Source organism: Entelurus aequoreus, linkage group LG15 (assembly GCF_033978785.1).
Source record: "Entelurus aequoreus isolate RoL-2023_Sb linkage group LG15, RoL_Eaeq_v1.1, whole genome shotgun sequence".
Lineage (NCBI taxonomy): Eukaryota > Metazoa > Chordata > Actinopteri > Syngnathiformes > Syngnathidae > Entelurus > Entelurus aequoreus.
Genome location: NC_084745.1, coordinates 26,410,138 through 26,426,198, shown reverse-complemented (window position 1 = coordinate 26,426,198; position 16,061 = coordinate 26,410,138). Strand labels below are relative to the sequence as shown.

The following is a 16,061-nucleotide window of genomic DNA, read 5'->3' as shown; positions in this document are numbered from 1 at the left end:
TAAAATAATAATTAGGGATGTTCCGATCAGGGATTCATACTGCTGAGTGACATCGGCCTACACCAATACCGATCACATTAAATGTGAATTTTTCCATTTATTTATGTTGAGTGCTACTGACAGTTTAACAAAATAAACAATATTTAAACCAGATCCTTGTACGTACACTGTTTGAACAAAACAAAGTCAATAGTACACAATAACTAAACATAGGTAAAAGCTACTATCTCCTACTCATTTAAAAGGGACCTATTATGCAAAACCAACTTTTCTTACCTACTGGTACCTGTTTTTGTGTATTTGGTATCTGCATAAGTCCCGAAAATGTGAATTCAAACCATGGAGGGGATATTTTTAAAAAACAATTTTGCCTTCATCCCATTTGGAATTTGCCTCAGTGTTGACATTTTTCCACATAGGTGTTGTCAGCGGATATCCCCATACATGGTAAAGTTTTATCCGAAGAGCTTTGCGCCAATCCGCCATTGTAGTCTGACGCTGTAGGGGCAGACTGGCTCATACGTGCAAATGCATCCTCTGATGTTGCCATTTCTAATACAAAATAGCGTATAGTTCTAAATTATATCTGTCAGTAGACTCCATATAGAAGCGCTAAAAACCACAACATGGCTGACGGGGAGAAGACATGGAAATAAGACACACAAAACGGCGTATCCTAAAAAGATGGACAGAAAAAACCTTGAAGATAGTCTGTAAAACATAATCCATGTAACATTTTGACCAAAGAACCACCATTATATGTTATGTAGACCACAAGGACATATTTTAAATGTAGAAAATAAATCATATGACCCCTTTAAATCTTTAGTTTTTTGCCATCAAAGTCCTCCTGTGTTCAACGAATTATTCCCTGAGTTTGTAAACATGCTCAAAAACAACAAAATAATTGAGCAAATAAAAATACCAATCTAATTACTCTTGTATTGATTATATAGTGATACTAACTCTGGTATCAACCACCAATCCACCGCCCTCTTACATAAGTGTACTGCGACAATGCTGACACAGCAACAGTTGTTATATCATATATGTATTACCCTTAATAACAATAATATTAATAAAATGATTGATCCAACAATAATAAATAGTAAATATGGCGCATGTGTATTTGTTTAGTCCAGGTCCACGTTAAAGAGTAGTACGTTTTGAGCGCCTGCACTCCTCAGGTCCTCTCTTCTCTCCTTCTCCTTTAGAAAAACAGAGACAGAAGAGAAGAGAATCAGCGCTGAGGTTTTGTCGCCACTTCCTGCTGCAGCTGTGTGTCCCCCTAAATGTACAGGGGGAGCACGCGCGCAGCTCGAGATGGGTATCGTTTACATTTGAACAGATACTGCCGCCAAATTGGTACTTGATAAAAAGTGTTGTTGTTATATGGTGCGCAAAAATTTTTAAACATGCAAATTGTGTCTAAAAACAATGTATTTTTACATTTGTGCTATTTTCCAAGACAAGTTGTTGGTGGAGGGAAGATGTTGGTAGCTCTAGTGTGTTTTCCTACTTGCTTGTACTGTCGAATGGCCTCCTTTTCCTGCTGGAGCCGTCGGAGTTCCACTGTGTCCGGCTGGTAACCACCTGGAACGACGTAATTATCAGGGCGGTCCGCACTGCACATCTCACAGCCTGGCCACGTCGGTTTGTTGATGAAAGTGCAAGAAGGGCACGACCAACCCTAAAGGAGAAGTGCAGTTTTATTTTTTATGTTTGTTCTATCTATATCATGGCTATTTAACTGGTGGCCTGAGTTCAGTTCAAAACATGCGAGACAAACACCAAACTGCTCCTGTTGTATGGAGGAACTTGGACCACTGTAAACTAATTGGCAGATTCTTGAATTGATATTTCAACCCTGCTAGCAAAAATAGAACACTGGGATCCAAACTTGTGATTTATATAACTAAGGTGTTCCTCAAGGTGAATTGTGAATTATTTTTATATAGCGCTTTTCTCTAGAGACTCAAAGCGCTTTACATAGTGAAACCCAATATCTAAGTTACATTTAAACCTGTGTGAGTGCCACTGGGAGCAGGTGTGTAAAGTGTCTTGCCCAAGGACACAACGGCAGTGACTAGGATGGCGGAAGCGGGAATCGAACCTGGAACCCTCAAGTTGCTGGCACGGCCACTCTACCAACCAAGGCTCCCCTTTAAGTCTTCCCCATTTTGGCAGTTACAATTGTTTTTCATAATGTGATTTTCATAATGTGATTCATGTAAACAAAGTGTTGCTGTAGCTTGTTTACTTCAGATGCAGTCAGTAGTCATTTGTTCAACTTCATTAGTTATACTAGTGGTGTTCCTCAAGGTTTCATTTTAGGTGTTCTCTTTTTCATCATTTGGGCTATTCAACTGGCAGTTTAGTTCAAAAAGCTATTGAGAGACTCACATTTTTGCAGAAAATGATTGTTAAAAACACTAGCGAGAGTTCCATCCAATAATTGATACAATATTAAAATACATCACGAATGAAAAAAATTAAAACACAATATTAGCTAGTCAACCCAGTGGACTATTTAAGCCAAAAACATCCGCAAATACATCAGGGTTTGTACATCAAAGTCATATGTTTTCATCATGATTTTACATATTTTTTAAATACAGAATGACATTGTTTTGTACCACTGTCAAGTCTGTTCCATGAACTAACACCTTTGATTGAGATGCATATTTCCATTGTTGCTGCTCTAAATATAGATTTTTAATACATCTCAGTTCCTTTTAGGTTATAATTATAAGTTTAACTGTTTAAATATTGGGGTTAAGGGTTCCCTGTATACATGTAAATATATATGTGAGATATGGACAAATTAGTGAATTATACAAAATATACAATACATTTTTATTTAACAATTCCTTTACCATAAGTGAAGTAGCAATACAAAATGTTTGTACAAAACTTAATTTTACAAGTTCTTCAAGGGGAACTGTATTATTTCTGGAATTTTTCCTATCCTTAATAATTATTATGAAAGACATGACGACGGATGGATTTTTTTTAATGCATTCTAAATATTTAATAAAAAGGTAAATAAAAGGCCGCTTACAGCCGAGCCAATTTATTTTGCAAATAAAATCCAATCAATAACCATTCAAAAAGCGCCAACAATACTCCATTTACATTTTGTGACTTGAATATTAACCAAGTATTAGTGATATTGTTATTATAAGCACTAACGCAGACAAACTAAAGCGGCGATGTGATCTCTGCCCTGTGTCCCTGTGTTTACATTAAGTGGTCAGCTGTTTCCTCGCTTCCCTGCTCCTTGGAAGTTTATTGTAGATCATAAATCATGCCTCTCACTTGAAAAGTAGATGGCTGAGGACGTACACCGACAAGTTGGTACAGTTTGACAGCCATTAGGGCCTGGAAATGGTAAGGATGACACGAAAAGATGCTTGGTCCCCCCTGCACTCCCACTCCCCCCACCCCCGTTTCTTCACGAGGATTATGAAACGTTCATCAAAAATAAAATATATGAACATCCCAGCAGTCTGCATCCTAATGACAGCAGACGTTACACAGTATGTGATGTTTCATTATGTTTGGTGGCTCTCATGAAATCTGCAGTGACTAATAATCAGTGATGAAGAAAAATAAATGCGAACATCGCAATGATGCGTTTTTTTTAATTATTGCACTGCGTATGCCTAAAATAATCAAAATACATAAATATTCAATATTATTATAAATGTGCCTATTACTATATTACATTTATACTTACATCATGTATATAAAACCCTAATGGAGGTGTTTGGCTGTTTTTAAGGGCTTAATAGGCAGAATTGAGCAGCTCCCAAAATCCCCATTGTAAGCGGACTTTTGATTGCATTTATCTAATATTTAGAATGCATTTAAAAAAATGCATCCATTGTCATGTCTTTCATAATGATTGTGAATGATAGGCAACATTTTAAAAATAGTGCAGTTCCCCTTTAAGGATAACCTATTGACACCAAACCATTTGGTAAATTGAATCACCTTTGACACATTTTTTTAATTTAGTCCTGAATAATATATGGTAAATATAACCTTTAGAGCTACCTATAGCGGAATGAAATCTTGTCAGTCATTGACTGTCTTTGACACTGCAGGGACACTAGCATTCTCACACTCACAGAAACGTAAACAATAGGTAACATAGTAGACAAAAAATGCCTCCTCTAATAAACACCCTGCACACTTAAAGGGGACCCATGATAAATGTTGTACTTATTTCTTCAGTTTTTTTCTAGCTATTTTAGCGGTTAGCTTAGCTATCAGCATGCCTTCTCCCGCTCATACATGTTTAACCTTGTTCTAATGAATGATAATGATACCTAAGATATTAAGAAATACTGTTTATTTGCCGTAAGGTAGGTGATTATCATTCACTTCGAGGAGCGACTACAAACTATGTAAGGAGATAAACAATTAGCTGCTGGCTTGTCAGCCGGTGGTACTAGAAATAAGTACAATATTAGGGTAACAACTTACGTTATAGGCATTTAAAGGTAATAATCGGCAATGGTGATCACATATTTTTTCAAAAAAATTGGCTGATACTGATCAGTGGCCGATAGACTGGCACCATCCCTACTGTAAATATAAAACAACTATTTGGGGCGTTTTTTTCTGGAATAAAATTAGCGTCCTATATTCAGGTCACTGCTGTATTTTGTGTCACAGGTATAGCTAAAAAAAAAGCCACGGTAGTCTATGAAAAATGTTTTCTTTGCAAATACAGCTCTTCTAGTGTATTACTTCAGAGTGTGTGGCTATACTTAATGTTGTGGCTAGTACCTGAGAAGAGGTTGAGTTTGGTTTCAGTGCTTCATGTAGTTGACAAAACTCCTCATTGGAGACATGTTTGACCTCACTGGGGATTTCTTTCTGGGATTCTTTGCAGAAATAAATGTAACATGTCACAAAAACACTTCATCTGCAAGTCCTACATTCAAATTTAATAGTGCCACTCACCAATAGCGTGGTTATGTGTGGGCAAAGTGTTGTAAGGTCTCTTTTCTTGTGCCGACGTGCTGTTTGGAGTAGCGTGAGGGAGGGAAGTCAAAGAAGGAGGAGAGCTGGCGAGGAGAGCACTTTCCTGGTCTTGGAGGGTAAGGCGAGCGTGTCGGGCTGAGACGATGTACACAAACGCCGTGTCACCGTCCTGGCGAATGCCATACGAAGCCAGGGAGCGATGGTTGGCGCACAGGCACTGGCCGATCACCCAGCGCTGCACCCGCGGGTGAAAGCTGTACTCTAGGAACATCTAAGGAGGATAAACACTCAAAACTGTAATGTGGCAAAAATTGGCGCGAACACAAAGATAAGAGACTGACCTGTTGTTTTAAGGCTGCAGTGGTCATAGAAGGACAGACTTTCATGGTGACGCAACACGACGAAGAAGAATCCTCAACTATAACAGCCAATCTGTCAAGCAAAGACATTGTAGAAAATGCAATTGTATGGTGCAACAACCTTAATGACATCCAATTTAAGAGGTACAAACACTTACAAATATAAACACAAATGCACTAAGTAGACAACAGAACGATGTAGAAGTGAAAAACTATCAACAATGTATCATTATTTGCGGCTTGTGGCTGGAAGTTGTCATTGTAGTATCACCATATGGTCACAAGATGGCAGCAAATGTTACTAGTAATAGGGGTGCCCAAACTGATACTGGTATTTGTCCAGTATCACAAAAAAAACCAGTATCGGATTATATCAGCTTGTATTTTAAAAACTCAGATGTAAGCACTCGGATACAAGCAGTCATGCAGCTTGTTTACTAGTGCTAAGCTGGACAGGCCAGTTAACATCCAAATATCCCCCAATAAGCTCACAAGGTTGTTCTCTTCTTCTATTTTAGTCAAATCCTTTACAAAATGTAAACATGGTAGGCTGTAAGCTATTAAAGTAGGAGTTGTCAGCTACAAAACAGCTAAGCACACAAGCTAAATATACGTAATAAAGAGTCTCTAAATCGAACAATATTGCAGTCTAAAACACAACATTTGTCAATATAAACAAGTATCAAATAATTATAGTTGCATATTACAGATACAGACTCAAAGGTTGAAATGTATTAGAATTAGGGATGGGAAGTGATAAGATTTTTCTGGTTCCGATTCCACTTTCGATTCTGCCTAATGATTCAGTTCTTTATCGGTTCTCTTATTGTTTTTTAGTTTGAAAAAAGAGAGCAAAAAGGTGGATTAGCATCAATTTTGTGTAGTTTAGAGGTAACATCACCTTACAAAGTCAACAGTGAGGTCTTAAGAGGCAAATGATGGCTGCCGGCTAGATGCACTGGGGGACACAGCTCCAACAATTCATGAAAAAGCTTGAAAATAAGTTGACATCCATCCAGCAGAGCAACATCTTCATGTTTATAAGGAAGATAAACATCAAACTGCCGGATCATTTTTGTGATTTTGGACTTGTTGGAGACTTTTTGATGACATGTGCTTCAATGCACTGACACGCCATCAATACTGGATTGCCTGGAATCAGAAAGTATTTTGAAAGATCAACTGGATTCTAAAAATAGTTTTCCTCACTATACAATGGCGACTAAGAAGTTAGCAGAAGAAATGGAGGAGGTGAAAAAGTCTCTGAATTTCATGTCAGAGGAACTGAGCAAAGTAGCAAAAAAGCAAACGGGCCTTCTGGACTTAATTGATGAAATTAAGCAGCTGAAGGCAATTATCAAAGACAAAGACAAGAAGATTGAAGAACTTGAAAGAAGAGTGGACGATCTAGAGCAGTACTCGAGGATGGATGACCTGGTGATTTCTGGGCTTGAGACAAGCCACCGCTCCTATGCAAGGATCACAGCAGGTGACAAGGAGGGAGAAGGTGCACCAAGAGGTGAACTGCACAAACTTGAGCAGCAAGTCATCAACTTCTTCAATAACAAAATAATTCCTGTATGCAGTTCAAGTATAGCTGCATGCCACACCATTCCACTGAAACAAAACAACAGATCCAACATCATCATCCGTTTTGTGAGTAGAAAACATAAAATTGAAATGCTTAAGCTGGGAAAAAATTTGAAAGGCACAGGAGTGTATGTAAATGAGCATCTCACAAAGAGAAACGCAAAAATTGCAAGACAAGCCAGGATCTTGAAAAAGGGAAAGCGAATCCAGGACACATGGACAAGGAACTTTAAGTAATGATTAGATTGAATGGTCCACCAGAACAAGCAAGGGTATTAGTGGTCAGAGACTTGAAGGAACTTGAACAATATAAATGAAAAAGATGATGATGATAAACAAGTGGAATAGTGGGGAAATGTTCCTTGTTGGTTGTGTACTGTGTGCAGAGAAACAGTGTGGACAAGCAACATGATGGAAGAACAAATGAGCTGCACAAAATTCAAGTCTTTTGACTTTCATGATCATAAATGCTATGAGTTAGAAAATAACATTGACCCAGATATTCATTTCTATCAGGACTCTAATGTGGACTGTGAGTATTATACTGACGAACAGTTTAATTCAAATGTTAAAATGGAAGGCTTTTCTGTGATTCATTTCAACAGCAGGAGTCTTTACAGTAACTTTTCCAAAATTAAAGAGTATCTTAAACAAATACAGCAAAGGTTTACCATAATAGCAATTTCAGAGACTTGGTTGAGTGATAGTAAGGAATTACTGGATGGATTAGAGGGATATGAAATGTTTTGGCAAAACAGGATGAACAAAAGGGGAGGTGGTGTTGTATTGTTTGTAATGTCCTCTCTCAAATGTAGGGTGATTGCTGACATGACAACTGCTATTGACAATCTGATGGAATGAGTAACTATTGAAATCAGTGTTGAAAGATCCAAAAACATATTAATTAGTTGTATTTATAGAACTCCAGGATCATGCATTGATCAATTTAATAAGAACATGTTTGAGTTATATGAAAGACATAATGATAAGGTGATTTTGATTTGTGGTGACTTCAACATTGATTTGATGAAATTTAATGATCAGATGAAAACTACTGATTTTGTTGATCTTATGTTTAGCTTGAGTTTCTTTCCACTAATTGTAAAACCTAGCAGAATAACAAAGGACAGCTTAACACTGATTGACAATATTTTTATAAATGTATTTGATGGGAATAGAAAAAGTGGACTCTTAGTGACTGATGTAAGTGGTCACTTGCCTGTCTTTACAGTGATGCAAATGAACAAGGAGCCAAACTTACAAACAAAAAGACAAATAAATAACTTTGTTAGAATAAAATCACCAGAAGCAGTTAAGGCATTCAAGGCTGATCTTTTAAATCAGGATTGGCAAAATGTTTTTGTGGAGGATACTAATGAAGCATACGATACATTCCTGGATATATTTCTGACACTTTATGATCGTCATTGTCCATTGAGAGAATATAAGCAAAATACTAAAAAGAGGGAGAAACCATGGATAACAGGGGGTTTAGTAAAAGCCTGTAAAAAAAAAAAAAGGCTTTACAAGGAATTTATTAAGCATCGAACAACGGAAAATGAGGACACATATAAAAAGTATAAAAACAGATTGACATGTATCATGAGGCTGAAACAAAAAAACTATTATGAACAATTGCTGCATAAACATAAAAATAATATAATTGAAACCTGCTTAATACTATGATTAAAAAGTCCAGCAAAAAGGATTGTACAGCTTATCTGGTAAAAGATGACAACTAAATTATTGAAAATATAGAAGAAATAGCTGAGGAATTCAATAAGTTTTTTGTGAATGTTGGCCCAAATTTGGCAAAAAATATAAATTTTAATATGAATGATGAGAAAAAGTTAAAGCGTGTATCTGACATTAAAAATTCAATGTTTCTTGGCGGAGTTTGTGAAAGTGATGTGTTAGAAGTGGTCAGAAAGTTTAAAAACAAAAAATCTGTCGATGGTAACAATGTGGATATGTCACTTGTTAAAGAAGTGGTGGATTGTGTCCTGAAGCCGTTTACTTATATATGTAATAAATCTTTATCAACTGGAACTTTTCCTGACAAAATGAAAATTGGTAAAGTTATTCCGATTTATAAAAATGACGATAAACACATAGTCTCAAATTATAGACCTGTGTCTCTACTACCTCAATTTGCAAAAATTCTTGAGAAATTATTTGTAAATAGACTTGATAAGTTCATTGACAAACATGAGCTACTGAATGATCAGCAGTATGGGTTTAGGAGTAATCGATCTACATCCCAAGCAGTGATGGACTTTGTAGAAAACGTAGCTACAGCAATAGAAAAGAAGCAACACACCGTTGGGAGTATTTATTGACTTATGTAAAGCTTTTGACACAATCGATCATTCCTTACTTCTGCAAAAGTTGGAAAACTATGGCATAAGAGGTGTTTCACAACAGTGGTTAAGTAGTTATTTAAGCAATAGATCTCAATATGTGGAAATTAATAAGACTAAATCACAGCCAAGAAGAGTAACTTGTGGGGTGCCACAAGGCTCGGTATTGGGACCTAAGTTATTTATACACAACTGAAGATGTGTCCCAATGGTGGAAAAGCCTCCCAGCAGTGTCACCTAGCCTCACTTAGGTATGCGGTCAGGTGCAAGCCTGGCTCAGGGAGGAGGACGCCCCTGCCATGCAGAGTCCCCAGGGATTGTACCAACTAGTCCTTTCAACAAATTACTATATTTAAATGATATTTGTTCAGTGTCTAATAATTTGAAATTTATTATGTTTGCAGATGATACAAATGTATATTGTTCAGGAGAAGACTTGAAGGAAGTCTTGAGGATAATAGAGGTTGAGTTGATTCAGCTAAAAAAATGGTTTGATAATACGTTATCATTAAATGATAAGAAAACTAAGTTTATGGTGTTTAGTGGTGCAAGGACAAATTGTGAAGCAAAATTTAAATTAAATCAAGTGGAAATTGATAGAGTATATCAAACTAAATTCTTGGGAATAATAATTGATCATAAATTATGTTGGAAACCACATATTGAATATATAAAGGGAAAAATATCCAAATCCATTGCTATTCTTTATAAAGTAAAACAGATGTTGAATAAGAAATGTCTGCATATGTTATATTATTCTTTTATTTTTCCATATTTAACATATTGTGTTGAAGTTTTGGGGAAATGTTTATAAAACAAACGTAGACCCAATAATTAAACTTCAAAAAAGGGTCATTAGAATAATACACAAAGCGTGCTACTATGAACGTACCAATCCATTATTTATAAATTCTAATGTGTTAAAATTTTCAGATATTGTGTTTTTAAAAACAATGGAAATTATGTTTCGAGTAAAGAACAACAGCCTTCCAGCTTGTATTCTTAGGTTATTTCAATTAAGGGGAGAAAACTATAATTTACGGGGGATATTGATTTTTGAAATAGGCAAAGCAAGAACGAATATAAAATACAGATGTATTTCAGTTTTAGGAGTTAAATGGTAGAACAAGCTCAGTGATGAGCTGAAGACATGTACTTCTTTGTTAAGGTTTAAGAAAACATTGAAAGGTGAAATAATTGAAAATTATAAAATATAGCAACGTTAACTTTCATCCCATTGATTTTTTTGTTTTTGTTTTTAATGTTGATGTTCCAGGTAATCTTATTTTCAGTGAAGGTATAGGATAGGCAAATATAAGCCTTGGCTTCAGCCTATTCCTTTTTCGGTCATGCTTTTTCTTTTCTTTTCTTTTCCTTTTGTGTGTAAATGTGTATGATTGTTATATATGTATAATTTGTACTCTTAAACTGGTCACACAAAATAGTTAATGGTTGATTTTATGACCGAAATAAACTTATTTCATTCATTCATTCATTCATTCATTAAAATACATAGCATAGAAAAAAAAGGTACTTTAAAAAAAAAAAAGAATATAAGAAATATATATAATTCTGTAGAATTTAACAAAATAAATAAGTGGAATTTACTCAAGAATAACATTTAGTAACATGTGATGTTAACTCATTACATGCAAAGTGAGATATGACAAGCCTTCTTTTGATATCATTTTGATGATTATGGCTCTAATCTTATAAAAACTTTGAATTGACAATCTCAGAAAATGTGGGGTTTTAAACACTGAGCCATGATTATCAAAATCATAATAAATAAAATCTTGATATATTTTACTTTGCATGTAATGAATTAATATCAAAGGTTAGTTTCACATTTGAAGTTGAATTGTTGACATGAATAAACATTTACAAGTTCATTTTTTTGAGTTTCACCTGTATAATATAATGACTGAGTGAAAATCTGGTTGAAGGAAAAAATGCAACTTTTCTCTGACTACAATTGAACATTCAAAAGGAGCGTCTACTGTGGAAAATGGTTGCAAGCTTTTGACCACAAACTTAGTCGCTGCTCCGTGACATTCGTCTCTAGCGGCAGATGTGAACTGGAGTACTGCCCGCCTCAGAGCCAGTCAGAATCTGTCTCTTGTGAGACTCAACTAAATTAGAAGGCAGTCATTTAAATGTTACAAATAATCACGCTAACATTATAGACAGGTTTTTGTTAGTACCTGTTGTAATTCCGGCAGATGAATGCTGCTACTTGGTATGGGGTCAACGCGGTTAAAAAATGCGACATTGATTTATAGTTACAGCATTCTGTATGTTCAAATGTTTCAGCATATTACTCGCATGTCATCTTGATGAAATAGCTGCCTTGCAATTATTACAAGTCGAGCTGTGATAATATGTTGTAAAAAAGACTTGAGCGTTTTGCCGCCGTGGGCACCATGTTGCTGTCTGACGTCACTACGCAAGTTGTGTGATGACGTCATCCCTGCCCGCCGAAATCGTTAAGGGAATTGTTTGGAAAAACTTGTACTTGTACAACATGTAATGTACAGAATATCAGACGCATTTATTCAGGTAGAAATATAACAGATTACAGCTAGGATAGCCCGCCCCCCCCGAAAAGGATCTGTCTTGGGTACACTTATTAATGCTGAAAAATTATACCTCCCTGCGGTTAATCGCGATTAATTTTGAGTTAACTATGAACAAAATGAAATTAATCCCGATTAAATATTTTAATTCGATATCATATCGAAATGTTTTTATTTTGACAGCCCTAATATATATATTACCTATATTCTTATTGGGACACCCCTAAACAAATAATATTTACATAGAGGAGTGTAAACAAACTAGCTACCTGATGTCGGTGTCTCCACATTGTCGTGCAGAGGGCTGGATCTTTAGTGCGGCATGTTGGTGACAAAGCGTGGCAGCAAAGACGGAGGCCGCCTTCATGTCGCCGGCCTCGATAGCTCGGGTCAGCTCCATGCACGTGTCCTCTACAGATGGATACACGCACACCAAAACATGCACACGCAAAACACAGAACGGCCCACTTAGGAGAGAAACCAGGCATATGTGTATGGAGGATGTTGGCATACCTCCAAACAGCCACTACGGGGACAGGGGGCTAACAATGATTCAATGGATGAATGACAAATGAGTAAAGAGGTGATCCGTTACTTTCTAGATCTAATAGGTGTATCAAATGTGAGGTAAGTGATAGGTACACACCCAAGTGTTGCAAAGCTGTGGCATCCTGGAGCTGGGAGCACTCTGGAATATCTTCAGCAGGAGATGCTTAGAGGATAAAAAACAAAAATTAAGCACGTGATATAAATCTGATATACTTCAGATATAGTCTGAAGTCTGATACAAGTCTAAAAAAGGTGGAGGGGGCGGGGTGTGACTGACCTATGTGTGCTTCTCTTAGTGATGTCATCATCACAGTGGCCCACTGCTGGGCCTCCTGCTCGCAACTAAAGTTGAAATTGATGCGGTCATGCGGGGGTGCTGCCAGACTCAGCTCGTGGCATTTTGGTGTTTTCACCTCATAGTTAACGGATCTCAGATCGTACTCGGCGATAGTCTAAGGACAGAGAGAGAGAATAAAATGGCTGATCTAATATGGTTTCATGTAGCTCTCAGATAGCAGTATCACTCACTGGTATGGGAATTGGGATCACACCCAAGCACACACCTATTTTAAGTATGACAAAATGTTGTGCGTGTCAGAGCTCAAGTATCGTCTAAAAAAAACAAAACTCAACATCACATAGGCATGTATGGTTTGTTATCACAGTCCATTAGAATGTAAAAATAACTTGCTCGACAACACCTAAGACAGGTCTGCTCAGCCTGAGTTCAGTTCAAATCTTGGGAGACAAAATTTTTTTGCAGCAAATTTTTAAAAACACTACAGTGGTACTGATGTCTTATTATTGAACAATAACATAAAGGTGCCTTTAGGACAGTTTTAGTCTAAAATACAATTATATACAGGATATGTAAGTAAGGGGTCCCTGCTCCGTCTCTCTGCCAGTTTGGGGGTCCTTGGCCTGGAAAGCGCTGAAGACCCCTGGTTTAGAGCTCAGGCTTTGATGTGTTATTTACTTTCAAAGTTGCTTTGTTAAGGCTTTCCGTGTCAAGTTTGGTGTGTTCCCTTGTTTTTATGTGTGTACTTATCTTGTTACATGTTTCCTTTTTATCACTTCCATCTCTGACACTATAACTGTGGGTGGCGTCCTGTGTAGTGACCTGCTTTACAGTTTGATCGAGCCTCTACTATATTCTCCTTAAAGAGCATTAAAGCACTTCTACCGCTCATCCATTGAGAGCCTGCTGACATACTGCATCACAGCATGGTACGGCAGCTGCACCGCAGCAGACAGGGAGATGTTCCAGAGAGTGGTAAAGGCAGCACAGCGGATCCTCGGCTGCCCTCTCCCCTCCCTGATAGACATTTACACCTCCCGCTGCCTCAGCAGAGCTACAAACATTATCAACGACAGCGCCCACCCTGGCTCTGACCTGTTTGACCTGCTGCCCTCAGAAAGGCGCCACAGGGTTATCAGGTCTAAGACAAACAGACTCAAGAACAGTTTTTTCCCTAAAGCCATAACCACGGTGAACTCTCATAGGCACTGATTTTATAGTTTAGCACCTCTCTGTGTGCAATTTTTACTTTCCACGCACAATCTGAATGCTTCTGTATATATGTATATAGTATATTTATTCCTGTAAACAACACATTCTGAACAATTGTTCTCAGGACTGGACTGTGCACCTTACCTCCTTTTGCGCTATTTCTTTTCTTCCTATATTTTGCATATTTATAGACTGTCGCACTGATACTGGAGTTGCTTTTAATCTCATTGTACCTCTGTATAGTGACAATATAAGGCATCCTATCTATTCTATCTAAAGAGCAGTCTTCCTTCAGCCAAGCTAAGATTCCTACCTTGACAATTATTCACTTGCGCCACAAAATTGTTGAAATAAACTTCTGTGAAAAAAAAAGTTTGAGCACAATCCACATGGCGCATTCCAGATGTCATAACCAATGGTAAAAACTCAAAATCTCTGAGTACCATTCCAATCTTGTAACATCGCAAACTTTTTTATGTATGCAATATCAATGGGGTATATACAGTAACTATCGAATGACACCCTTATGGGTATCATCTGATGGCTACTGCACTGTTTGTGGACTTTGATAAAAACTGCTGCACTTTATATACTTCCATCCATCCATTTTCTACCGCTTGTCCCTTTCGGGTCGCGGGGGTGCTGGAGCCTATCTCAGCTGCATTTGGGCGGAAGGTGGCGTACACTCTGGACAAGTCGCCACCTCATCACAGGGCCAACACAGATAGACAGACAACATTTACTCACTAGGGCCAATTTAGTGTTGCCAATCAACCTATCCCCAGGTGCATGTTATTCTGCACTTTAAATGAAGCTGCTAAAATACTGTAACTTGACCGCCCACTGATTTGTAATTCACATACACTCTATGTATTGTTCTTGCATTTTAAATTGTATATCATTATGTAATTTTAATATTGTTGTGTATTTTCAATCCTGTGTAATTTTTTTATTGTGGATGTTAAATGCACCATAAAAGAACTACAGATGGAAATTAGCATGGTGCTAAATCTGGTGCAGCCATTTTCTCAGTGGTTAGAGTGTCCGCCCTGAGATTGGTAGGTTGTGAATTCAAACTCTGGCCACGTCATACAAAAGACTATAAAAATGGCACCCATTACCTCCCTGCTTGGCACTCAGCATCAAGGGTTGGAATTGGGGGTTAAATCACCAAAAATGATTCCCGGGCGTGGCCACCACTGCTGCCCACTGCTCCCCTCACCTCCCAGGGGGTGAACAAGGGGATGGGTCAAATGCAGAGCACACATTTCACCACACCTAGTGTGTGTGACAATCATTGGTACTTTTAACTTTTTGATGTTGCTGCACATTGCGCCCCCCGCGACCCCGAAGGGAATAAGCGGTAGAAAATGGATGGATGGAAATACAAACAATACGAACAAAAGCACACCACGACAAATAACGCTAAAATCCTACTGTGATGCATGCCCGCGAACTCACCACGCTCCCACCGTCCCGACTGCTGCAGTCTAGAAGAGACAGGCGGAATTCCCCGGACTTCCCCGCGTCCATACTGAGCTGTAGGCGAAGTGACTCACTACCACCTGCTCCCGGAAGACGTAGAGGCCGAATACCGGAATGGCACAACGACACCCTAACCGACATGAGGACGGTTTGATAGTTCGGTTCTGACTGCTGCCGATCTCCAATATTCCGCACAGGCGGAGGCGCGCGTTGCTCCGCCGAGAGATTGGCGGTCCACCCGGCCGAGCTCAGTGACATACTGTCACGGGACGCATGTAGAAAAGACACACGGATAGAACGGAGACCACACTTAAAACGTCTACTCTTGTTCAGTCCTCCATTACGCTATGTCGGAAACAAAGTAGGACCTTTGGACATAATATCACCTCACTAACAGGAAGCAAGTGCGTAGGCTGCCTGTCAAGTGTCAATTCATCCACCGCCAAATCGTTGCCTCTTCTGAATATATCCTGCCACTACTTGAACGCGGATGAGTACGTTGTCCCCTTCAACGTCGAGCTTAAAAACAAAAACAAAACTATTCCCGAAGAAGTGGCAGCGACCTTTCGGATTCGACTGTCATGTACTGCTTCGTCTTCTTCGCCTTGTTTACTTGCGCGACAGAGTACAAGGTGGC

The 16,061-nt window shown here is 38.1% G+C and overlaps 1 protein-coding gene across 5 annotated transcripts in view; it reads right to left on the bottom strand.

Annotated features, from left to right (window-relative positions):
• The window catches only part of shrprbck1r (sharpin and rbck1 related), a 23,467-nt gene extending 7,406 nt beyond the window's left edge, over positions 1 to 16,061 (bottom strand). The window contains exons 1-9 of one of the 5 annotated variants that reach the window (XM_062021133.1): positions 15,401 to 16,061; positions 12,707 to 12,881; positions 12,527 to 12,592; positions 12,150 to 12,291; positions 5,337 to 5,427; positions 4,975 to 5,266; positions 4,798 to 4,895; positions 1,520 to 1,690; positions 1,164 to 1,208 (exon numbers count right to left, since the gene is read on the bottom strand). In XM_062021133.1, coding sequence (XP_061877117.1) covers positions 1,164 to 1,208; positions 1,520 to 1,690; positions 4,798 to 4,895; positions 4,975 to 5,266; positions 5,337 to 5,427; positions 12,150 to 12,291; positions 12,527 to 12,592; positions 12,707 to 12,881; positions 15,401 to 15,682 — 1,362 coding nt within the window. In that variant the 5' untranslated portion in view covers positions 15,683 to 16,061. Of the gene's footprint in view, positions 1 to 1,163; positions 1,209 to 1,519; positions 1,691 to 4,797; positions 4,896 to 4,974; positions 5,267 to 5,336; positions 5,428 to 12,149; positions 12,292 to 12,526; positions 12,593 to 12,706; positions 12,882 to 12,957; positions 12,975 to 15,400 lie in introns of those variants that run through there. The other 4 variants (XM_062021135.1, XM_062021136.1, XM_062021137.1 and 1 more) reach the window with 4 other exon arrangements.